At 51.0% G+C, this 24,304-nt stretch overlaps 10 protein-coding genes and 1 non-coding gene across 11 annotated transcripts, besides 3 other annotated features; 5 read left to right on the top strand and 6 right to left on the bottom strand.

Moving 5' to 3' along the window:
• Positions 1-396: 396 nt before the first annotated feature.
• ACLA_052290 (putative metallo-beta-lactamase domain protein) lies at positions 397-1,540 on the top strand (the record flags this gene model as incomplete). Its single annotated transcript, XM_001272181.1, has 4 exons — positions 397-515; positions 570-962; positions 1,035-1,248; positions 1,346-1,540. 4 exons carry the CDS (start codon positions 397-399, stop codon positions 1,538-1,540), a joined length of 921 nt encoding a protein of 306 aa, XP_001272182.1.
• Positions 1,259-1,280: a microsatellite.
• Positions 1,541-1,699: 159 nt separating the features above from the next.
• Positions 1,700-2,554, bottom strand: ACLA_052280 (uncharacterized protein; the record flags this gene model as incomplete). Its single annotated transcript, XM_001272180.1, has 1 exon — positions 1,700-2,554. One exon carries the CDS (start codon positions 2,552-2,554, stop codon positions 1,700-1,702), a length of 855 nt encoding a protein of 284 aa, XP_001272181.1.
• A 454-nt stretch (positions 2,555-3,008) lies between these two features.
• ACLA_052270 (uncharacterized protein) lies at positions 3,009-4,764 on the bottom strand (the record flags this gene model as incomplete). The annotated part of the gene is made up of 2 exons (XM_001272179.1): positions 3,009-4,603; positions 4,662-4,764. 2 exons carry the CDS (start codon positions 4,762-4,764, stop codon positions 3,009-3,011), a joined length of 1,698 nt encoding a protein of 565 aa, XP_001272180.1.
• A 170-nt stretch (positions 4,765-4,934) lies between these two features.
• ACLA_052260 lies at positions 4,935-5,018 on the top strand. Its single transcript has one exon. It is a non-coding gene; the product is annotated as a tRNA-His (tRNA).
• Positions 5,019-6,232: 1,214 nt separating this feature from the next.
• Positions 6,233-6,931, bottom strand: ACLA_052250 (ORMDL family protein; the record flags this gene model as incomplete). Its single annotated transcript, XM_001272178.1, has 2 exons — positions 6,233-6,286; positions 6,347-6,931. 2 exons carry the CDS (start codon positions 6,929-6,931, stop codon positions 6,233-6,235), a joined length of 639 nt encoding a protein of 212 aa, XP_001272179.1.
• Positions 6,932-8,040: 1,109 nt separating this feature from the next.
• Positions 8,041-10,017, top strand: ACLA_052240 (zinc knuckle domain protein; the record flags this gene model as incomplete). The annotated part of the gene is made up of 2 exons (XM_001272177.1): positions 8,041-9,009; positions 9,088-10,017. 2 exons carry the CDS (start codon positions 8,041-8,043, stop codon positions 10,015-10,017), a joined length of 1,899 nt encoding a protein of 632 aa, XP_001272178.1.
• Positions 10,018-10,383: 366 nt separating this feature from the next.
• On the bottom strand, positions 10,384-11,439 carry ACLA_052230 (putative haloacid dehalogenase-like hydrolase; the record flags this gene model as incomplete). The annotated part of the gene is made up of 5 exons (XM_001272176.1): positions 10,384-10,593; positions 10,681-10,843; positions 10,913-11,122; positions 11,183-11,215; positions 11,312-11,439. The coding sequence occupies 5 exons, from the start codon at positions 11,437-11,439 to the stop codon at positions 10,384-10,386; spliced, it is 744 nt and encodes a 247-aa protein (XP_001272177.1).
• Positions 11,440-11,992: 553 nt separating this feature from the next.
• On the bottom strand, positions 11,993-13,922 carry ACLA_052220 (calponin homology domain protein; the record flags this gene model as incomplete). Its single annotated transcript, XM_001272175.1, has 2 exons — positions 11,993-13,691; positions 13,756-13,922. The coding sequence occupies 2 exons, from the start codon at positions 13,920-13,922 to the stop codon at positions 11,993-11,995; spliced, it is 1,866 nt and encodes a 621-aa protein (XP_001272176.1).
• A 546-nt stretch (positions 13,923-14,468) lies between these two features.
• On the top strand, positions 14,469-15,197 carry ACLA_052210 (uncharacterized protein; the record flags this gene model as incomplete). The annotated part of the gene is made up of 3 exons (XM_001272174.1): positions 14,469-14,541; positions 14,601-14,717; positions 14,803-15,197. 3 exons carry the CDS (start codon positions 14,469-14,471, stop codon positions 15,195-15,197), a joined length of 585 nt encoding a protein of 194 aa, XP_001272175.1.
• Positions 15,198-15,795: 598 nt separating this feature from the next.
• Positions 15,796-17,484, bottom strand: wetA (developmental regulatory protein WetA; the record flags this gene model as incomplete). Its single annotated transcript, XM_001272173.1, has 1 exon — positions 15,796-17,484. One exon carries the CDS (start codon positions 17,482-17,484, stop codon positions 15,796-15,798), a length of 1,689 nt encoding a protein of 562 aa, XP_001272174.1.
• Positions 17,485-20,674: 3,190 nt separating this feature from the next.
• ACLA_052190 (uncharacterized protein) lies at positions 20,675-21,799 on the top strand (the record flags this gene model as incomplete). The annotated part of the gene is made up of 1 exon (XM_001272172.1): positions 20,675-21,799. The coding sequence occupies one exon, from the start codon at positions 20,675-20,677 to the stop codon at positions 21,797-21,799; it is 1,125 nt and encodes a 374-aa protein (XP_001272173.1).
• Positions 21,800-22,271: 472 nt separating this feature from the next.
• Positions 22,272-22,318: a microsatellite.
• Positions 22,319-24,047: 1,729 nt separating this feature from the next.
• Positions 24,048-24,093: a microsatellite.
• Between the last annotated feature and the right edge of the window lie 211 nt (positions 24,094-24,304).

Raw genomic sequence — 24,304 nt, 5'->3', positions numbered from 1 at the left:
GGTTTTGGGGGGGGGGGGGTTGAAATATTGACCGGCTTGTCTTGATGGCATTGCATGTACATCTGTTCTGATTGTTTCCTAGTGATTCCCTGCTGTTGTTTTATCTTCTTTTGCAGGCCAGTCTAGTCTGGCAGCCATACGATGATGCTTGTGATACATGTACTACCCGACCACTCGCATACTGGACATAAAAGAATCAATGAATCTCTGCTTGATTTTGTTCTCTGTATTGGGCATCTTTGTGGCGACATTGCATCGCAGATGTGGGGTAAGACACGAGGAGCTACATCATCCCCTCAGTAGTATATAATAATAATCCGAACATCTCCAACAACCCAACTTCAACCTCTCCATCATCAGAATCATCACCAAGACCCAGCATAAACAGAAACAAAGATGGTCGATCCTCTGGACCTCATCATCTGTTCCACTTGCGGAACCCAACACGACACCACCACTGCACCCTCCTCCTGCAAGATCTGCGACGATCCACGCCAATACCTCCCTGCAACAGGGTATGTATTACCCGATCCCCAATATAAACCAACCAACCACTAACAAAACAACAGTCAATCCTGGACAACCTTGCGCACGCTCCAAGCCAGCAAAACCTACCACACCGACATCCTCCCAGACCCAGCCCACCCCTCCGCCCTCTTCACCGTCCACACCTCCCCAAAGATCGGCATCGGCCAGCGCGCCTTCCTCTGCCGCACCCCGCACGGCAACATCCTCTGGGACTGCCTCACCTACCTCGACGCCGCCACGGTCGCCCGCATCAACGAGCTCGGCGGCCTCGCCGCCATCGTCATCTCGCACCCGCACTTCTTCGGCGCAAACGCCCTCTGGGCGGACACCTTCGCGTGCCCCGTGTACATCGCCGCGGAGGACAGCGCGTGGGTGCTGCGCCCGAGCGAGAGACACGTTTTCTGGCGCGGGAGGGAGCTGGTCGTTCCGCTGTCGTTGGAGAAGGCCAAGATCAAAGCCGAGGCGGATGCGGATGCGGACGCCGACGTGGACGTCGACGGCGGCAGTCGGCCCAACGAGGGCGCGGACCGCGAGGGTGGGCGAGATCTAGTCGCCGTGAAGACGGGGGGCCATTTCCCCGGCAGCGCGGTGCTGTGGTTCCGGTCGTTGCGGAAGTTGCTCGTGGCGGATTCGATTGGCGTGGTGCCGAGTGGTGTGTATCATAAGGATCGGGTGCCGGGGACGGTGTCGTTTACGTTTATGTGGTCGTATCCGAATATGGTTTGTTCAATTTTTTTTTTTTTTTTTTTTTTCCCTTGACTCTGTCTCCTTGGGGGTTTTGGTTGTTGTGGCGTGGCTAACTGACGGTTATACATAGATCCCCCTGCCGCCGGATGAGGTTTACAATATTTGGAAGGCTGTCAAGCACACCGAGTTCGATGATGTGCATGGGGCCTTTGTCGGCTGGGATACCCATGGGAACAGTAAGAAGCGAGTCTTGGAGAGTGCAAAGATCTACGTACGGGCAATGGGGTATTTGGATCATGCTATACATCAGGAAGAGTGTCCATGAAGACGGTCTGGTTTCATTTTTTGACTGCCATTGCATGCGTGCGAAATTTGTACTGATTCTGGATAACGAGCTAATGATGAATGACCCTTATTCCCATGAATGATCCAAATTGATAGAAGCAACTAGAATAAAAGCCAATTACCAATAGCCCTCCCCCTCTCAATTACAGTCGGAGAATGGCCTCACGGAAGTTGTCCCCCGGCCTCCCATATGATGCGGTGCTGGTCCATCACTCATAGGAAACTTTCCTGGGAAGCTCTCCACCGAGCGTGTTGCTTCCAATGTCTCCATTTCAAGCAAAGAGTGGCCCAGCTGTGAGCTCTCCAGCATTGGAGAAAGATGGCGCTGATCCATGGATTCCATCGATGCTGGTCGACTGGCCGTGCTAAAGCGTGGTCTCTCAGATGCGATCTTAGCATACTGCGCCGCTGAGACCATCATAGCCTGCTTAATACTCGATGAGCGCGAATATACTTTGCTCGCCGAAGTGCTTCTTCTCATCGTTCTCGCAGAGTAGACCGATTCACTGCCGGCTGCAGGGATCAGCGAATCGACGCCACTTCCCGAATTCGTGCTGAAAAGATCCATCCCACGGTCGGAAAGACATTGAAACATTCGGATCGCCGGCGAGATACTGGAGGAGACTTGCAGCAGCGGACTGTTTGCGTGTGATGATGCCTTTTCGGTTGTCTGAGTCTCTCCGGTATTTGTTCGTCCCAGAGATTGGCAGTTTGAATCCGTGAGTGTGAACAGGGCCTCGGTGGAGGCTGCCCTCCCTTTGAGAGCGGCCTGATACAGAGCATCCGGCACGACTGATACGAGGATGGTGATGGCGCGCTGCTCTGTGCGTTGGATGGCTCTCTGGACTGCATTTTCGGGCCCAGTGCAAAAGACCAGCGCCACGGCATGCAGTATCTTCAGCGCTAGTAGTGTCCCGGCTAAGGACAGGGCTTGCCCCAGGGTGATTGTGATAGAGTCATGCTTCTCGAATGAATTTTGCGGGTCTTCTGACATGATGAATGCGAATGCTCATAGAACTGTATAACCGCGTGAAACAGACTTCCAGGCTGGTGAAGCAGTGAAACGCGGACTATCAGGTCGGCAGGAGTGTCTGGAGAAATCAAAATCGAGATGGGGGACACCATGGCGACGTTGACTTCCCGCCGTATATATGTAGGTGGAAACACAGTGCTGTGTATACGAAGGAAAGAGCAACCAGCCTCCGCTGGATAGAACGAACAGGGTAGAATGTTAGGAGCCCAAGGCGTCTCGCAGACCATGAGTCTAGTGAGTGCTGGCTAGGTCGGGGTTGCCTCAGGTGTGCGATGTTGATTCAATATCTATCCTTGGGATGGTGTGCCTGGAAACCCTTCTTCATTATATGTATCCACATCAACAACGCAAGCAGGGGTATCATAAATAGCACAAGCACAGTACAGCTAAAAGGCCATCGACAAGTCCCGTGCAGTTAATCCGCAGCTACTCCCGCCTCGCCACTCTTATGCACCAGTAGTTCATCGACCAAGAACATCAACCGCTCCCCACTCTCTAGCAGCCAACACCATTCTACATCCTCCATCTTCCGGCTACTGTGGTTCTTCCGCGTCTCGATCTGTGCCTTTTCCGCGCGCGCCATGATCCCCAGCTGCACGGCCTCTTTCAGCGCCGGCGTGACGGTCAGCATGTCGCTTTCAGCGAGGAGAAGGAGCAGCGCCTCGAGCGTGATGGAGATCTTGGCGTTATCGACGATGCTGGGCGTGCTGGCCGCGTAAGGCAGGAAGCACGTTTCCAACTTGGTTTGGTCAAGGTACTCTTCGTCTGTCTCCGGGGCGGCGGTCTCGCGCATACGAAACAGCAGAAACTCGCAGAGGGTGGTCTGCGCGGCGGCAGAGAAGTGCGGGAGCACGAAGGGGCTGACGAAGGCTTGGAAGATGGGGAGCGGGAGGTGGCGGATATTCTCGACAAAGAGATGATAGAGCTCATCAAGGGTGGTGAAGGCGTCTGGGGAGGCTTTGGCGACGGCGGAGAGGAGGTGTAGGAGGCGTTGGCGGAGGGCGAGCGATTGGAGTCCGCCCAGCAGAGAGACGCCGACATGGGCCTGCACTGCGCTGGGAGAATCCGTCATCGCGGTGTCGGGAGCCAAAGTGGCGGTGTCTTTTGCGTTGGTCGAGCGAGTGTTGGCTCGCCTGGTGCGCTTGGACTGTCTGGTTGGGCGTTTCGCCGTCGCCGTTGCCGTCACTGGGGAATCGGTTGCGTCGGACTCGTCCTCGCCCTTGGACAGATAGTCGCCGTATTGGCCTTCGTCGATATTGACCTCAACCTCCCGCTTTTTCACATTGTCATTGGTTTCGCGCTTGAGCTGCTTCAGCTCCTTGTGAAACACCTCGCGAAATTCGTTGACGGCAGCCGAGCCGCCGTCCGCGAAGATGGCTCTCAGGATCCTTCGATTTCGCCCGTGCCCAGCGCTCCCATCGACAATATACCGCGAAATCAAGCTACCTTGTAAAATGCGCCGGCACTCCATGTCGTCCGCAGCGCTTGCGCTTTGTCGTTCCCGCTCATTCCAGTCGTCCTCAAGAACCTCGCACATAAATTCCAGCCAAATCTGCCATCTCGCCCACCGCTCCGGGTGCAGGATGGAGCAGTTAAACGCCCATCCTACGACGTGCCAGAAATCTTCCGCGCGAGACCATACGGATGCCGACTGGCCGAGGTCGATGTTCAATGGCTTCGTATCATCAGGCGAGACCTCGCCGTGCGCGCTCCCTTCGGCTTCCACGTGCCGCCGTCGGCCCTGCCGCGAGGACTCGAAGTGTGTGAATGAGAATGCAACGGTAAGCTTGGCAGACGTGGGGCCGACAAGCGTATTGGTGAGTCGCAGCAGTCGCAGTGCCGCGTTGGGCGCTTCCTCCTCCTCTGCTGTCCTGGCTCGAGTTGTGGTTGAGGGGTGTACGAGAAATGTCGCTGCGACTGCGAGCAGCTGAGGGGATGGAACATAGATTGGGGTAGAAGATACAGCACCGGGGGACAGTATGTTCAGTAGAAGGTTGAGGGCCTGTGTGTCTGTGATGCGGCGAGAATGTCAGAGATAGATACTGAGGGACGAGAGGGGTATACCAACATAGCTTCTCTTCAAGGAATATGCTACAGTGTTGGACGAGTTCATACGGGATGGGTTTGACGGGGCGATAGAGAGGGGATAAAGGTTCCTCTGTTTTCGCCATTGCCATAAAGTTCCTATGGTGATGGTTGATGGCGAAACAATTCTACCTCGAGCATACTGCAAAGTGATTTGGCAGCGCGCGCAGGCGTGAAGCGCGATGCTTATCGATATGCGGTGATATTCTAGTTTTGGTTTATAAGTGAATATAAAACGCATCTCGAATCAAATCAAGGTGCCGTAGTGTAGTGGTTATCATGCGACGTTGTGGCTCCCCACAGCTCCGTCTCGACCTGGGTTCGATTCCCAGCGGCGCCATATGGCGACCGGAACTTGATTTATTTGTTTTTGATATCACTTTGCTATCTACATTCATTAACCTGTAGTTGTCTACCTTTCATCCTCTCCTTATTCTTTTTTTTTTGTTTTTTTGCTCTGTATCTTGTCTCAATATTGCTAGACAATAATCTACGCCGTAGCTATTATTTTCACACGTGAGATGGTGACAAACCATCTTACATCCAATCCGTTAATTGTTAGATATATATCAGAGCCACTTCTATCAAAAACCCACACTATCGCGCATCAACAAATGGGCATCGGACAGAGATAAACCCTAGCAAGATATGAGCAAAGTACAGTGTCGATCGGTCGACCAGACAAGCTCCTGAGCCCATACTGGATGCAGTACCATCCCGAGTGGCCTGTTGCACGTGTGGTGTCGAACTGATCCTATAGGCATCTATCTATATTGCAGCCTCAGGATCGTCTCACACCGGCTATTTTCCGCTGAGGAGGTTTCACCTTCAGGATGTCTTACGAGAGCCCTTGTCCTTATCTTTTGTTTTCCCTTTTGCCTTCTATTTGTTTCTCTTCGAGTCTGATTTAACTGGATATTCAACAGGCAACCTCACAACTAACGTGAGGTTGGTTCGGATCAATATTAACAGATATCACATGATAGCCCCATGCAATGGGGACTAAGAGGTCCAGAACTCAGAAGCCAAGACACATTGTTGCGAAGGACTAGGCAGCGACATGCCACTATTGTAACAAAATAGTAATTCTATTAGGTATTCTATCCGTTCCAAATAACTAGAGCAGCGATTGGATTGTTGTCCTTCCAGGCCGATGTGGTGCATGGCTGGAGGTCCAGGTCTACTGCACATTTGCCCAGACCACGCCAAGTCAAACTAACAGAACGCAGGTTAATGATGAACTGGTGGTATGTAGACATGTATGCGATGGATAGGCCAAGGACATCAAGGCCGCCCGATATTCGCCATCCTCCTCCTAGGCCCATCCACACGCAATCCAGACTATTCTCGGGATTACCCCGACCCACGCCACGAACATTCATGACTCGATATCCGAGAAAGGTGCGGCAACCCGAAGCGTTGATGAGAAGAGAGCAGTCGACCCCGTAGATGAAGCGAGGTAGGTGAAGCGGTATAACAAGCGATAATATGCTCGCAAATAAACGAAAGGAAACACTGAGACGCCAAAGTGGTAGTAGTGTGCGAAAGGAAATACTATGTCGACTCGTCCGGCATGTCGGAGAAGAGACCTATCCGTAGACGGTGCGACTATGACCTAGATCAGCAAAGAGTCACGGCGATTGAAGAAAGAAAAAGGGACTAACGTACGAATGGTAATTTTGGAATAACAACAGCCAACGTGGCCAAGAAATTGATGGTGAAATACGTCAAGTCGTAGTGCGTGTAGTGCGTGCTGAGGAGAAAGAGACAGATGGGGACACAGAGCAGGAACTTCTTCGTCGGCGTGTACTGATCTCCATTGTCGATTTGCTCCCACATGTTGAGATTATCGTAGGCACCCGCGTTGAATTCAAATGGAATACCCCGCACCCAGTGGAACATCAGGAAGGAGCCAAACATGTAGCTGATGTTCGTGAGCGTCCATGATGTCTCCTGCGAGACGCCGGGAATGATATCGTAGAAGATCTTCAAGGCGATGATGAGAACGAAATGGATTGTCCAGGCACCTAGTCGCAGGAAACGAATGTTAGCCTTCCAGAACCAAATAAACGGATCTAAGCTCTCGGTATTCATGCATCGCTGCTCAACCACCCACTCACCCTTGGCATTAACCCAGTTCGCATTCAGATTGGGCAAGGCAGCCTGATCGCTGGTGTGCTCGATGGATTCCGCCGGCTCCTGGTAGATGATACTGCTCGACCTCCTCCTCCTACCGGCCTTGGATTGGGACATATTTGTGTCCGGAGACAACCGGCGCGGACCAGTGTCGACTTCCGGGGGGAAGGAAATGGCACGGGGGATGAGTAGGGAAGACACTTTGGCGGTGTTGTCAGAACGAACGAGGACGAAGTCGAGAATGGTGTTGTGAGACAAGCTGGACGACGGAAGGAAGACGGAAGGTCCGAATTCACCAATGAAGACAAGTCTTGACCTCTTGTCCTTCTAGGATAATCTCCTGTCCACTAAGAAATAATAATGATGCAAAGCAAGCAGAAGCACGCAAGTAACCCCGACCTCGAGATCTCACAAGAGGATCGACAGAATGATCGATCACGGGGGAGTCAGCAGACAGTAACTCGACGACTGGCGAACAAGCGGCTGAGGACAAGGCGAGACACGTCCAAAAGTGAAGAAATACAAGGAATGGCAGAAAAAAAATATAGAAGATTGACGCAGTGAGTGACAAAGGGGTTGATGTAAGCAGCAGAAAGCCTGTAGTTCAAGTCAAGAGTCGAGGGGCAAAAAGAGGAAGAAGGCCGGCGGAAAGCAGGAGGAAGAAGCAAGAAAGAGGAGGAGGATAAGGAGGAAGACGAGATGAAGCCAGAGAGGATGATGGACTATGGAGTCTGCACGCCAACCGAAAAGGGCCCAGACGAGGCCAGACTAAGAGAAGTCGATTATAGTGCAGGCAAGACAATTAGTTTGATAGAGAAGAATCTGTCTTTTTTTGGATGTTATTTTTATCCTCCCCCCCCCTGGAGTCTATCTAGATATAGATAGTCTGTCGCTATACATGAGGCCACATTCACCTGCAGTCCCAGCACAGTGGATAGTAGATAGAATATGCACAGAAAGTCTGAATCCACATTCTATACACATGATGCAAAGAATTGAGTATACTGTAGAGTTTAACTACGATGATCTACACAATATCATCTATCTCTCATATCTGTCTCTGTTCAGTAGAATCTCCAGTCTCGCTCCCCGACAAACTGCGCTTTAGGTCTTTGTTGGTCTCCGTGAAATTTCTCGGTCGAACAGCTTCACGGCATCAACAGCGCCAACCACTTTCTATGATCACAATTACCCCCTGGCAACGTTTGGATCCTCGATGCCACAGTATGGCTGAATCAGAAAACGAAAACGATTCCCGCACCGCTTCAGTGGGTGTCTCACGCCCCCGCATACCCGGTTCGAACAGCTCGTCGCGCCACAACTCCACAGACTCAAACCCGAATCCGAGAAAGAGACGGCGGAGAAATGGCAAGCCTGCCGATCGGGATGTGCGAGATTTCGTTCCTCAGGGAGCCACCTTCAGCGCAACATCGTTAGAGGTGGACCTAGACCGCACGTCCAGTTCTGGGTCCGACTCGTCTGAGAGCGACAGCGACAGCGATGGGAAATCCGATGCGTCTGATACCGAGAGGCAGAATTCTGCTCGGATGGATCCTCAAGCACCAGCCGTGAACTGGAACAAAGGGAGCAAGAGTGGAATTCGCACGTCGCTGGGTAGACGAGCGGATAAAACTGGCGAGAGCAAGCAGACGGCTCAGTTCAATGCTGTCAACGACAAGTTCTGGCGCAGTCGGAGTGACTCTGTATCCAGCGGCGGTGGTGAACAGGCAGTTCTACAAGATAAAGCTGAGGACGATATGGAAGAGGGGGAGGTTGACGAGGAGGACGAGGTGTCAGCAGAGTCTAGTGAAGTGGATCAGTCTGGGGATTCTGATGATTCTGTATCATTGGACTCCGAGGCCGATGATTCCATTCTGCTCAATGTTGGCTCCCAGGGTGATGAAAACGGGGCCTTGTCCCCTGCGACGCAAGTTGCGCATATGAATGGCTCCGCATCGAAACCAGCCACAGGCGACTCTTCATCGGAATCGAAGGAACAATCGCATCGGCTCTTCTCCCAAAAATATTCTATCGCCCCTACTACACTTGCCGATCTCGATCGCAACGATATGGAAGTTCAGGCCAGGTGCTTGTTCTATGATCGCGACATTAATGATATCAATCTCCAAGCGCCGATTTCATGCACGGAGTGCTTTAAAGAGGGACATCTTGCAGCAGTCTGTCCCTTAAAGGAGGTGCGTTTTTTGCAAAATATCTTTGCCATAAAGCTCTAAAAACCCCAAGTTCATCAAAAAGACGCTAACTAGACACAGTGTGTTCATTGCGGTGCCTGGAACCAGCACCAGAGCATCTTCTGTCCCTCCTGGAGGAGATGCCAAAGATGCCGCGAGCGCGGACACGATGAAGAGCAGTGCCCCTCGCTGCTCAAAGGCTCCGCAACCGAGATTCCCTGTGATTTATGCGGATCAGCGGACCATCTCGAGCTCCAATGCGATTTCATGTGGAAGCTTCCTCGCCCGGATTCCTCACCCGGACCCGTACTGGTCTCGATATCCTGCTCGCATTGCACCAGTAACCGCCACCTAGTCGGCGACTGCCCCTCCCTCTCGCGATCCATGATCTCCTCCTCTTTCACCCTCAGAAGCATCGATCCGAACATGGTAACCAACATCAACTCGGTAGTCGGCGCCAGAAAGGGCCCCCCGGCACCGATGAGAGGCCAAACCGGTCTCCAGATCCGCGGCCGTGCAGACCGCCGCTCCCCATCCTCAGACAGCGAGGACATGATGTCTAGGACAGACCGCGCTCGCCCTCCCATCAACCGCAACCGCGGCAACATCCGAATCGGCAACGGCATCGGACGTGGCAAGAATCTGGCACCTGCAGGCTCAGGCTCGCGTCCATCAGACCGCGATACCCGCCACAATCAATCATACAACTACCGGGATCGTCAGGACTACGCCGGACCTAACCACCGCCAGCGCTCCATGTCTCCCAACCCCAATGGCCGCCCCATCCGCGGCAGAGCCAATGATCGCCGCCAGCCCCCTCCGCGCTCACCTCCCCGAAATCGACCGGAACCATCCCGTTCTGGAAGAGGGGGCGGAAACGGCGGGGGCCGTGGTAGGGGCGGGCGCGGCGGCGGCGGGAATAGACGAGGGGGCGGTGGAGGTTCCAACGGGGACATGTATCGGCCGATGCCTAGTGCCGCGAAGAAGGCCTGGGATAAGGGTCGCTTGTGAATGGACAGATTGTGTTATGATACCGACCAAAGTGCAGGTGCCTGGTTGCCTTGCAGGTCATTGTATGAGCGGACATGCTTAAATATCCTTGTTGCATGATATACGGCTGTTTTTTTAGAGTAGAAGGATCTGATCCTTTGGTCGATTCATGGACAGAAAATTATATTTATGAGAGGCAGTATCTGGGAATGGTACCTGTCAGAATGTACTGGAGATCAGCCCAAATGAATCATGTATGAACCTTGCAACATCTCTATGATTTGATGGTTGCATTAAGAAGATCTAGGTATCTGCCGCAGTCTCCGATTATGGCGCATTCCATAGCGCAATAGTAGATCGTATATCTCTATATCTCATTCCAATGGGTTATCCCTCCTCTTCAGTGGTTGGGGGTTTATCACTGCCCTGGTGACCAACGAAACCGTTCTCTAGAATGTCAATCAAGTCATCTAGTCGGTCGATGCAGAGGTCCGTATGAGCATGGTCTTTGAGATGCATATTGTGCTCATTGAGAAGTAACACAGTCGCGGCGCCTGCGGTATGACCGGCCGTCATGTCATCAAGGCTGTCGCCGACCTGGGCAGCGGGTCAGTTCCGTGATATAGAAAAAAAAAAAAGAGAAAAGCAAAGGAGAAAGGATTCCCAAAGACGAAGTCGACCTACCATAATCATATTTTCGGCACGGTTGTCGAGCCCCCATTCCCGCGCAATATGCAGGATGCCTGCGGGGTCAGGCTTGGGAAGCAGACCGGGTGTTTCCCGCGTGATGATGGGCAGGAAGACATGGGCTGGAAGATGGTTCTGGAGGAGATGCATTACGGGAGCCCTGTGTGTGTGTGTGACAGACTCAATCAGTCATATGATCCCGGCTCAGAACGGCGACGACAAGACACACTCGAAGTTGCGCGTACAGAGCGCTCTGTACAAGCCACGGGACTGGAGGTAGTCCATGAGGTCCACGAGACCCGGCTGAGGCTGCTGGTGCTTCATGGCCTCGCGCTCGACGGCTTTGACCTTCTCGGCTGCGGCGGTGCGTTCCTCATGCGTAGGAAGCTGCCGGATATGATGCAGGATATCGACTTTCTTGTCGATTCCCAATGCAGCTCTGGAGATAGTTAGTCGGGGATTCCTGCTAGAGATGGGTAGTTTCGCGAGGGGTATCTACCGCATTTCGGCAAACATGTAATTCTGGGGGAGGCTATTTGCGATTTAGCATGTCCGATAGGCCAGTGTAGAAATTGCTTCATTGTATCGTTTGGATATATGTTTATGTGCGCGGATTCGGAAATCGTACCATAATGTTCCGTCCACATCAAACACGATTCCCTTCAGCCGCGGTGCCTGAGAGGAATGCGAGAGGGCTGGATTGAGAGGTGCGAATCGCCGTTGCCGAAGCGCATAATTCTCAAGAGAGGCAACCATTGGGGCAGATGAAAATGAGACCCGTGGGATTAATCGGAATGGAAGCATGGGATGAATTAGCTGATGTCGATGTCTGAGATGGGTGGAGACCTGGAGTTGACGGGGATCGAGTCAAGTGACATCCACATAACAGAGATCATGATGAACATGTCTATGAAAATGCACCACCTGGTCTCTGCATGGTCGTCAAGCTGTTATTCATTGCCTAGCAATACTATAGCCCCCAAGGTTAATCTCCGAACATCAAAGTTGAATACTCCTTTGTGGATCAACTATCAAGTCATCAAACACGTGATACTAGAAGCATCACACTAGAGCTGATTCCCATGCATATCAAGTCATGAGTATATTGGATTAGCAAGAAACTATCTTGATTGCGCCTGTTTGCCAAATAGAAGGTGATATCTAAAACTCAAATAGCCTATGTACAGATAACCGAGTGCACGTTGATGTTGAATTGCCTATCTCGATGCCAGATTGCGGGTCTCAAACGAACTCCAAGCGCCTCCATACCAGAGTATGACCAGGTAGGATCTCTCATATATGCCCGCTTCTATCGCGGAGGACGAGGCCCAATGATCTGCCGTCGCGCACCTCCTACGCCCAGCCCGGGACCACCACGGTTCTGGTTGTCACCACCCATGAATCCATATTGGTGAACATCCCAGGCACCCTGACCCGGCCCGACACCGAGTTTGGAGTCCGAGAGACCCTTCGCGGCGGCGTCGCGCGTCTGTTTCTGACTCTCCTCCCACTCGCGCTGACGCTCGCGCTCACGTTCCATCTCGCGCTCCAAGAGGGACTTGGATGCCCATCCGCCCGCGCGTGTTTTCTGCTGCGCGGCTATCCGGCGGCTATTCTCCTCATCAACTTCTGCGGTGGTTGTATAGTCCTGTGGGCGATGGGTGGCGGGCTTGGGTGCGACAGGGGGTCGGTTGGATGCGAGAAAGCGGTCGACGCGACTGTTCTGGGCCTGGGACTTGGTCGTGTATGTCGCTGGATCGGGCAGAGGCCGTGATGGGGTCGGAGGGGCTGCCCCGGCCGCTGATTGCGTTGGCTCTGGGAGGGCACGAGGAGGTATTGGCGGCGGCGAGCTGGAAGATTCAGCAGTCTCGTCGTGGGGCTGATGCTTCTGCCATTCGGTGCGGAGCATTCGGCGTTCCTGCTCGAGCGACGAAAGATCATAGCTTGGCTTGGGAGGCACAGGAACGGGGCGAGGGCTGCGGGGCTTCGGCGTTTGTTTTTCTTGGACATCTTGACGCTCGCGCTGATACTGGAACTCCCTTTCCTTGGCGAGTTCCAACTCCCGCTCGAGCTGCTTGATGCGCTGGCTTTCTCTGGTCTCGTCAGAGAGTTTAGCTTGATATTGACTGAGGAATTGCCCCGTCAAGAGGGCATCGGCTCCTTCTCGTCGCCGCTGTCTGTCATTGTCCAATTTCTCCTCCGCCTCTTTCTCATCTTGCTGGCGCTTTCGCTCCTCTTCTTCCCACTTTCGCTGTTGTTCGTCCCACTGCTGGCGCTCTTCATCCAATCGCCGCCGCTCGACTTCCTTCAGGCGAGCCGTTTCCTCCTCCCACCTGCGCTCCTCCTCCGCTTTGGCATGTGCCTCCTCCGCTTCCCGCTCTTGCTGCCGGAGACGTTCAGATTCCTCTTTCTCAGTACGCTGCCGTTCCTCCTCCTCGCGTCGGCGTCTCTCTTTCTCTTCCAATGAAGGGACAAGCGGCGACGGGGTCGTGATCTGTCGACGAGCACCAAACGCTACTCCCTGGTTCCCCTGACTGGCACCTCCCATATACCCGTACTGATGGATATTCCACGCCGGCATTGTGGCATGCTCGTCCGATTTTTTGCTCCAACTGCTCACAGCGGCTGGAGACTTGGCTGGGCTGGAGGTTCCCGACCTGTCGCTCACGTTGCTCAGTCCACGAGACTTCCTGGGGGTGGTGGCCGATTGGCTTGAGCCAGTCAAATGCGGACTCAAAGTCCCGCCCTTGCTCTGCACACCGATTGTACGAAGGAACTTGGTGGGCTGAAGAGCATTCGCTCTTCTGCTGAAAGCCATCAGACACTGTAACACCTGCGCCGGGTCCTTGGACTCGTAGAGATCGACCGTCAAGAAGACATCATGTGGTGGTAGACTGAGAGGTGGTATCTGACACGCGCGCAGGAAATGGGAGATGTTCTCCATCTGTACGAATGGCATGGAGGACTGTTTGTACTTGACGCCAGGGGACACGGCGAGATTGACCAGCCTAGAAGATAAGACAATTAGCGACTATACCAAGGGGAAAAAACCTCTTCTGTCTTTAAACTAACCTGCAGAGAGCAACGCCATCTTTGAGCGCATCCAGAAGATCACCTGCTGGAAGCCTCTCATGAAGCGTCTCTTCAATCCATTCGCGGACCTCTGCGGCTGCCTGCGGGGTATAGCGGGATAGGCGCAGATTGCGCAAGTCCTTATCTAGAGACGTAACGGACGCCATGCTGGGTTGAATTGAAATCAATGTGCCTCTGGTCGCATGCGAGAGGAGAATTTTAAACCGCAGATATTAGGTCGAGTAAGCAAGGGAGGATCGTAGGCAGTGACTATCCCCTGTTTATGCTGCCCGACTGGACCGCGGACGAACTATGTGGTGGTCCACAAGGGGTTGCCTGATAGGGGGGAGGTTCTAGAAGCTGCTTGTTCAGGGGTATGTTGAAGCCAATTGAGAGGTGATCCTCTGTACACAAAATTGGAAGGATGGAAAGAGAGTTGAAGATAAACAGAGCGGAGAGATGGAGAGCGAAGGAATTCCCCCTTGGCGAGAGAGTGGAGGGAGAGCGAGGAATGTGGTTGTCGGACCAAAACAGATCAATACGGGCATTCGTAATATTGATTACGCCGCCGATGACGTTTTTCGCATAAATTATTATTATCGCCGTCAATAATCGTGCCGATGCTCCCAACGCAGCAGCCACACAGCCACACAATCACCAGACCGTGACTAGTACTTCTTCCAATTCAGTCTGCTTATAGTCTTTCAGCCCCGATGAGTCCGGTAAACAGCCTGTGGTTCAAGTGGAAAAGCCTCCGATTGCCGTGGCGAAGATCCTTCCTCGTCGGTAGCTCTTCCAAGTACCACCCAAACGCAGACTACAGGTCTCTAACACTCTCATCGCAGGCACCGACTTATCCGGAAACACATACTGGGAATTCAAAGACTCATTAAATGCCTCACGGTACCGACGGATAGTCAAGTACAACTCCAAAACCCACTATGCGGATGTGAAAATAACCCGTGAGTCCCACCGATCTCCCTCGCGCCGATGCTAGGTAATAGCCCGTCTTGCATAAACGCAGTGAGCTGACTTCCACACCATCAGCCCAATGGCACCAATGGCTCCGCCACCTCCGAGCCAAACCCCCTTCGATCGAAGAACAGCAGCAGGATATCATCCGCCAGATCCAGATCAAGCGCCTCGCCCAACTAGCCGATGAGCGATGGGCAAGCAAACCCTCCTACCTCGATAAACCGCAAACCCAGCAGCCGGCCCCCGCGACAAACACAAGCGATGCGACAATAAACCCGCCGAAGGAGACAGCACACCAGAAGCAGAACCAAACGACACACAACGCCGTTTCGGGGACGGGGGCGGTAGAGCAAAAGCGCGATGGTGTTCCGCCAGCCAAGGAAGATCCTTGGGCGAAAGCGCGGAGTGCGAATAGTGAGGGCTGGCAGCCTGAGTCCTGGACGCCGTCTTCTTCTTCTCGGAGATGAGGATGGTCGGATGCGGATTGCGGTTGTCGCATGGTTCGATGATGGGCTTGAAACAATTTCTCCAGAACGTTGTCTGGAGGAGGTATTTGGATATGCCACCTCATTCTCGAGCCGGTAGCTGGAACTTCTGTGCGCATTACTTGAGATCTATTTGGACGATTCCTAGATGCGCTACCCGGTTACATATTCGTGTGAATTTGCTTCACCCTGTACAAAATGACGCTTTGAACCCCTTGCGTTTCATGTGTATAGTATTAATTGAGATATTTCTGAATAGAGATATTTCTATTCAGACCACTTCCGATGCTGCTGATAAGGGGTCATACGCTATACCCGAGACAACTCGAGTCAGTGAGGCTGGAGGGAGATAAGGCTCTCTACCAGAACCAAAGAAATTTGAGATTGGAATCCTGATCTTTTCATGATTAAGTATAATGATATATTTCATGATTAGTAGGTGTGTACCGGTGCTGAAAAGTCTATGCTTTTTGAAACCAAACCAGATAACAAGCGCCAAAACGACCATCGCCACAAACAAATAGGTATAGGGTAAAAAAAAAAAAGATAGAACGAGATATTACGCGTACAGAAAGGAGAATTAACATAGAACAGCCTCGAGTGCTTCGACGTCTCCGCCGGCGTTCCGCACGGCATTGATCGCAGCCTCGCTCAGCTTACGGCGTCGATCGCGAGCTTCCTGTTCGCGTCTCGCCTTCGTCTTAGAGCTCCCACTTGGAGCAACTCCTGTCAGAATTTTCTTGCTGTCGCTAGGGGTGAAGTTGACAAAGGACACGGTCAGCGACTTGCTGGGTCCTGATTTGGAAGTCGTTGAGCTAGGCCCTTTGACTGGTTTGGGTGGTGTCATTGACTGAGATGACAACTTCCGGCCATTGCGGCGCTGAGGAGTCGTCATGATGCATCCATTGCCAAAGTTGGCTCGGTTTGATGGAGACCCACCACGTCTTGGGGACAGAGACGGTGATCGGGACGAGTTTGTGATTTGAGGTGTGGCATAGACAGAGGGGTTCGGAAACTTCCGAGGGGTGACCGGAGTATTAATATAGGCTGGCTGGCTCTTCTGTGGCAAAGGAGCGGTGGCCATGGTTGTTGGCTGGAATGATGAATCCGCCGAGGTCGACACATCAAAAGCAGAGGGATCGAATTGGATCATCAGGCCCCCTTGCATCAGATCGTGCTGGGTGTTGGTATTTTGAATTGGTTGTTGTGGAGCCGGAGAGGCAACCATGTGTTGATATGAAGTTTGCGCCGGTGCGACCCGGGAAGGCATGGCAGGCCACCAGGCTTGCGCATCATGGTTCTGGAGTTCAGGTGTAAAAGACAGTGCGGAACTCCCAAGGGATTCCGAAGGCCATGAGGACAGGGACTGAGGATCGGAGGAATGCGGGGATGAAAAGATATCATCTGCTGAAGGGGGGCTTGAGGTGGTCAAGGCGGAATGCGATTGATTCAAATAGCCCTGCTGCTGCCGTCCTAGCACACAAACTGATGGAGAAGACATGGAAATTGCAGGGGACGGGTTGAAGATGCTAGAATCGTAATGATGTGGCATCTCTGCGGGATCAGCCGAATGGCTCATGTGAGCGACAACATTATCGGTAGGGATGTTCTCATGCTGCACAAGTATGTCCGAGGGCGGTGGTGATAGCGGCAAATGTTCATCCGAGCTACGGATGTTGAAGTTCTGCAGTCCCCGAGCCCAAGCTTCCGGATACACCATTCCGCCAGTTTGCAACTGAGAGGAGCGTATCAAGCTCGGAGAGAGGGTCTTCTTGCACGGCAAACGAGGATCATGAGGTTTCTGCCGGCGGATAGACTTCGGCGTGTTCAGAGCGCTCTTTCTTACTTTCTGATTGTGGCGGGGTGTTGCAGGAGGGGTGGACGGCGATCTGGAAGATGTTCTGCAGGCTACTACTGCAGGGATAGGGCATGAAGTTGGAGGATTTTCAAGGTTGAAGCTTAGATTTGAGACAGCGGAGGGATGAACGGTGTCCTGAAAAGCAAAAGCTCCTTGACCTGCAGATGGGACTGTCTCCTGCGACAGACACCAGTAGTCTTTGGCCCAGGGTTGCGGTGACTGCTGAGTGGGTTTGGTGGAGATGAGAGGAGAATGATCGCCACAATTACTCGACAACGAGTCAAGAGCGAAAATTTGATCGAATTCGCTAGGATACGAAACATCTTTGTTGCCATCGACACTGGAAGAGTCGATGTCGACGAACTGAGTGAACAGATCATTCAACGAATGATCGAATGGTTGAGCGAACATCTTGGCTGCCGTCCTCTTTCCGTTTGCGGCAATGATGTGAGAGCTGCCAAAAGAACCGTCAATAGCTATCAAGCGGATCAGATATGATTGGCACCGAACAACTGCGGGAACAAAAGTCTGGTACAAAAAGAGTTCGGATATCAAGCCGGTGTTCCGTCCAGTGGTGAAAGAGTTTGGTAACGGGGATGGAATGTAGTGTAGGATTGGTTTGATAGATTGACAATCAAAGAAAACACTGCACAAGATGCAAAGAAGACAAAGCAAACAAACAAAGACAGAGGGCGCTATTTGAATTATCGCGAAGACCGCCAGCCTCGAGGATTCTGCATACATTCCAGCTGCTCTAAAGATGGGAAAGGAATGTATACTGAGGAGCTCGGGAGGGACTCGATATGGCCCACCCAGACCCAATCGATAGAGGGGAATGATTCAAAGGAGACAACTCCAGATGGTGTACTCACCAATCAGGGACCCTGGAAAAAGCAGTGGCTGCCCGAGTATGCTACTCTCTTTCATTCTCTGGACGGAAGTGGGCTCGGGTCCCAGTTGGCCACCCGCAGGAATGCAACCTTCCTATGCCAGAACCAGAGGAGGACGAGTCACCAGCACAGGCGGAATGAGGGAGCTTCTGAGGGTCCAACGAACTTGACCAATGGGAAAGAGTTGCGGAAGCTAATTGACAGCCGTTGATTTGATGACATTGCAGAGCTTCTTAGGGTTATACGGTATGATCCGCTCAATAACCACAGCAAGTGCCTCCAGTATGGCGAATTGCCATTATCAGTATCGATCCGGTCAATTCCATCATTCAAAGTGTAAACGTCATTCTAATATCTCTCACAGCGTCAGTTTATGACTTGCGCCTGTAGCAAAGATCTACAATGGTCTTCTTGTTCGAGGCTTTTCTTGGTTGTCATGGTTGTCACCCTGAAATCGATGTTGTAATGAAGTTGTGGAGTACCAATTGTTCAATTGCTTCAAGGCACAGCCGCTCATGAGCTTGTTGTGAATAGGTCACCTGGAATGCTGGGGCTGGGAAGAATGCGCGCCCCCAGCAACAATGCTGGAGAGAATTCTCTTCGCCCTTGAAGACAAAGGATAAACCGTGACACTGAACTGCCTATTAGCCCGAGGAACAATTCGGGAAGGATCTGCAGGAGGAGGATTGCCCTCTTGCTCAAGTTTCTATAATTATATTCCCGACACACGCAATGAACATCCACTAAAGTTGAGCAACACTGCTCGCATTCAGAGCGTGGATTAGATTTCTTGGTCACAATTCAAAATTGAAGTCGCCTGGGACCACAGCAGATGATGATTGACTTGAAAAAAGGAGGAGGTTTTCGAACAAATTATGGCGTGTTATGGTGAGTTACTTCCAGTTCTCTGGAGAGAGGCAACATATCTGGTTGGCGGTTGCCCCATATAGGAAATGTAGGGCAGTGTGAGATGGAGACTGTGGTCAACGCGTTCTTTGCGAATCAACCTCTTTGTTCTCAAGGCTTTTCACCGTGCACATAGCCATGTGGGAACAGGGGCATCCCTGTATATGGCGCTGGCTATGCTTCAAGCCCATCCTGTGGACAAAAATAACGGACAAAAGAAGCATTTGATGTTAGTGAAAAGAGTAGAGACATCTATATTTTTTTTTTTTTCATTTTTGTCAAGGATCAAACACAGAAAGCATCAGCATGGTTGTCAATAATGACCATGGATAACTGGTCCTCCTGAGGCGCATCGCAGACCAAGTCAGACAGCAGCAATAAGCCGCAGCAAAAAGTGACAAGGCTATTTTCTGACACGAAGCATAACCATGTCATGAAACACTGCCTGGTTGTTTCCATTCTAAGATGGAAAACACCATTATTGACAAAAGACGGCGCTGAGAGCCATATGTTATAGTCCATGTGGTTGTTCAAGGCTTAGCCTCGACCCTTCAATACTCTGCTGTTTAGCCATGATAGTAGCCCAAAGGCTGATAGGGGAATCTGTAATCAATTGTTCAATCATTTGTAATAATAATAAGAAACATTTCTTGAATGATACCCGAGGGTGGACAGTCCTAGAATTGACTATGGATGATGAGAGTAATCAGTAGTAAAACAGCAGACAAAGGCGGCCATTGACCCGGGTTAACGGAGGAAACTTACTCCGCATTTAGTCAGCAAGCGCCTGGTTTTCCCGAGCGCCACTACACGCTAAACCTATTTCGTACGTAGGAAGATGACTGTATTGGGAGGCAACAAGGTCAGGTGCTGATGCCGGAAATCTGACTCCCTTGCAGCCGCTGAGAGGTTGTCGCGCAGTGAAACTCCTGTCTTCCTTCCACAAAGCACACCCTCTATTGTGCTACTTATGTCTCTTTGATATATCGTGTTTGCTCTTCTCTTGACGTGAGGAGTCAGTTCTATTGTATTTTCAGGCACTCCTTCCAGCAAGATTGTTGTAGTGTCTTTGATCTGTTACCCCTCGCCCCGCGCTGCAACCAGGCATCCCACGCAAAGTGGGCATGACTTCATAAGGACAGGTCCTATCCATCGATCTGATTTCAAACAAACGATATTCTCCAGAATTAACAGCCTCAAGCTGATTGCTTTTTTGCTCTCGCTCAAAGACGTCAGGGCCATTACAGAAGTCGAAGGAGTCCGAAACGCGTTGTGGTGCCACTGAGCCACCAATAGTTAATTCTCGACCTTCGCCACTATCTATCTTCCATAGACACAGTACAGACTATATGTCTCAAGTCAAGGAATTCCTCGGTATCAGATCTCTTTGGCTACGCAGACAACACTTCGACCCGAAACCTTCCTCCAACCTCAAGCGGACAAACGAAAGCTGTACGCATTGCAATCTAACCATCACTGGACTCTCGAAGTAAAATATCAGACTATATCAGGTGCTTACACCATGGCTTCCAAGTTTATCCTCGTTGAGGGAGTCCTCGTTTGCCTCCCTTAAGTGAATACTGCCGCTTGACGCCCGAGCTTCGCCATGGATACCCACCGACTGATCGGAGGCCTTCGAAGCCATTACTTGAAAAGCAATAACAATCATCTGAACAACAATAAACTATAAAATCTGCCACACTTCGTACTATAGGGACGTGGAGTGTGGTTCTTTACAACGACGTGAAACAAACTAACTTGAGGGTGCTTGCTCAACAAAATTACCAAAGATTAAACTCAGCAAGATGACCACTCATACAATGAACAAAAAGTCCTGGGAGTCACTCTCTTCGACATTCTCCAATCTCGAAATCTCCGTGTCTCAGGACAGTTGTTATGCCTCCGATGAATTCTCTGGCAGTTCATCCAACCCAGTCCCTGCTAGTCTGCCAGTGACTTCGGAGGCTGGCTTGCGCCCACTTTTGAAGCCTATTCTGAAGAGGCCATATGCTGCTATTGAAGAAGATGAGGAATCGGAATCTGGTTATGGAACCGATGATTCTGAATATGATTATGCCGGTGTATCCGACGCAATGGATGAAGACGATGATGAAATGTACGAAGTCTCGATATGGGATGAGGCTTCTGATGTTTCGGACGCCATGTCAGAAACTTGTAGTGACGATGACGAATCTGTCGATGGGTCATTCATTTCATTCGAGTCTGAGTCTATGGTTCGTTTTGCTCCTGATGTTCTCTATATTGACGCGCCTGAACCTCAAGAGGAGGAGGAGGAGGAGGTCGAAACGCCACGTTCTGAGATGACTTGCCATGAATTAATGGAGATGGCGAGGGCATCTGGCACCCTTCAATTTCAAACTGGGATGGATCCCAGCAACGAACAGGCCGAACATGATGAAATGAGCGATTCGATCAAAGAATGGCCCGAGGAGCATCCCAGTGATATCCTGGACTTGGACAAAAGGCTTTTTGTCGCCTATATCAATGGCATTAACGGGATCTCTGATGCTCGGTACAAAGCTCGTCTTCGCGAGCGACTTGACGATCTGAAAAAGGGTAACGCGCAATCTCCATATATGGAGTCTGATAGCGCCCAAGGGATGTATTTTGACAATGTCTTGAATCATGTCCTCGGCACATTCCGCAATATCATCGTCCAAGAGGAGCTGGATGAATTGGCCACGCTCAGCCACAAGAAGAGAGCGCAACAGCAAGCAGAGGAGGCCACAGAAGGCCCCGATAAGAGACTACTGGAGAAGATCGAGCATCTGCTCTCGGAGAGACTAGCAGGAGACCAGGTGCAAATTGGCCAGGATGAGCTGAGCTTCTTCGCTGGCGGGGTCGCTTATGCTCTCAGGAACTGGGCCAGCTATACATCCATTTGCGGGCTGTTACGCAGTTACGAATAAAAGTGTCCACAAAAAGAAGGCGTATCTAAAAGCGATGATTCTATCGATTTATGAGAGATGAATCTTGTGGTTTACAAATACCCCGAATGAATGGTGTACACAAATGTCTTTCGGCAGTTGGGCGATCCATTTCAATATTATCTACAAGTCTTTATCTGAGAGCTATCGTACTATATATTCTCGCATCGATGTCAAAGCGTACGGCGTTTCATATAGACATATCAGCCCTGATGGCCCGAATCAAACAGCGTAAGTGGGGGTGAGCATCACAGCCCTACCCAAATGGCCCAAATGTAATTTGATCTGGGTACACTGTACAGCAAGAACGGCCCCTGTATCATCAAGCAGTTACTGTTGGCGTCGCTCACATCCAATGTGACTGCCGTCGTGCAACCACAGTAAGTTTCGAAGAGGCGTTGACCTGTGGCGGAGTCTTTGGTGTGTGCACGATGCAGGTAGGACTGTAGGTGCATGCAGATGGAGACGCAGACGCAGACGCAGACGCAGATGCAGATGCAGTCATGTCGGGGTGAGCGGGTCAGTGTACGGAGATAGTGACGGAGTAGGCGAGGAGTTAACAAAGTGCGGAACTGCGGATACAGGCAGCGTGGGTTCAATCTTTGAGTATTTGAAATCGCCCGTTTATTTTCTCTTGTTCTTTTTCTTTTCTTTTCTTTTTGGGGTTTCCACCTTCCCACGTCTTAAGTGATTAGAGTCAAGTCCACCGTCATCCATGGCAGAGGAATTAGGAATCTCAGTTGAGCATCCACTGACCCAAGGATAGGTAATCATCGACCCCCATATCGGGGGAAAAGCGTGCCAATAAGACGGGGCCGATGTGCGATTCATTTGCTGTGCCTGATGGACTATCGGGTGGACTATCGGAGTCGACCATGGTTTTCCTTCATAGCTAGATATATAGTAGTATTTACTAGAGAGATGAATCTCCTCCGGAGTTCGGACTAGTGAGACTGTGAGGTAGATACTATCTAGATAGCCCACAGGTGAGATCCTGACCCGAGGCTGGGTTGGAGATGGAAACCGCCACATGGGCAATCCACTGGTCTATGTGGTTTGAAGTCTTCTACTAACTACCAACGGCTTCGAAGGCGCCTTTAAGACCAGAATGGCGTTTGGGAGAGATTTAAGTAAGTATTTTAAGTTACGAATCACGATGGTAAGCAACCTAGCTGATATGGACACTCCATAGTTCGTACAAATACTCTCCGAGAACAATAATACCTATGAGGGTACAGGGAGGGTTACAGTGTTACACAGTGATGGGTTCGGTGGGGGGATGCTTTTGATCATGACTGGATATGCATGAGGCTCACATCATCTTGGTGACTGTTTCTATAGACATTGGGGGATGAACTACTGGCCAAGATGAGGGATGACAGAATCCAGTTGATGGCTATCCCGACTCTTACTCTGCAAGACACTGGAAAATCAGTACTAAATATTGCCCGGGAGCCATGGGCCATGACCCATGGAAGCCTGGAAGGTTCAGCACGAGGCACTACTACTGTGGTAGTTCAGTCAACAAGGGTTCCCTTAATCCCTTTACCAAGGCCAAATGGGCTTGATTGTTATCTCTAGCCTCGTCTGTTTCATCAGTAGTACTAGTAACTACTCCGTAGTAAAAGAATCTTTCTACAATCTATTCTTCCCAAATCCCAATGGATCTCTCCTTTTCTTTCATCTGTTCCTCAGAATCTTCCCCTGACCGTGGAGTTGGGATTTGTAGGCTCGACCGCGCATGACGTTGATTGGCTGGCTGCTGATTTTCCCCGGCACTACAACTGCCCCACTTCTTGGACTGTTGATCCATTGCGCTTTCCCTCTTTGGGACGTGTTGTTCCTTCCTAAATCGTCAGCTGCTCTTTCCTCTTTTGATGGAAAACAGTTGAACTTTTATCAGTATACTACGTAAAAGATGTGTGCATCACGATCCAGAAGCCTCAGGCGTATCGGAGACTGTAAGCAAGATACTTGGATGTTTTTAATTAGATACTCAGGTAGAGATGTTTTAGTTGGACCATCGTGCCCCCTCTAAACGGTCAAAAGTGGCAAGAAGCGCTGTCGATCAGAATGGGCAACCCAGCTCGTGTTGGACGTGGCTGACTTTGCTTATCCATGTTCCATATTCCGTGGACTCGTGGGCTTATTATTCAGATGTATGAACGGAGTAAGTAAACTAGGTACCTCAGTATCTACATGTTGCAGAGCTGTGAGAGAAGTCCTGGCCATTATGATTATTATCATCATCAGCTATTATTACTATTACTATTATTTAATATTTTATAGAAGTGACAGTAGAAGTAGAATAATTGCCAGCTCTAGATATACCCTCCACCTCTCCTGATTTGCATTGTTTCTCTCCGTGTACGACCTAAAACTAGATAGTTAGTCTATCCAGGCGATTATCTTAGTACTAGTCACCTACTGGTACATACTAGATAGACTACCTAGTACCTACTACTAAGCCCGTCCTGCTGGATTCCA

This window comes from Aspergillus clavatus, genomic scaffold (genome assembly GCF_000002715.2).
Source record: "Aspergillus clavatus NRRL 1 1099423829800 genomic scaffold, whole genome shotgun sequence".
Taxonomy (NCBI): Eukaryota; Fungi; Ascomycota; class Eurotiomycetes; order Eurotiales; family Aspergillaceae; genus Aspergillus; species Aspergillus clavatus.
The sequence above is the reverse complement of the archived record's forward strand: the minus strand, read 5'-3'. Positions and strand labels throughout refer to the sequence as shown.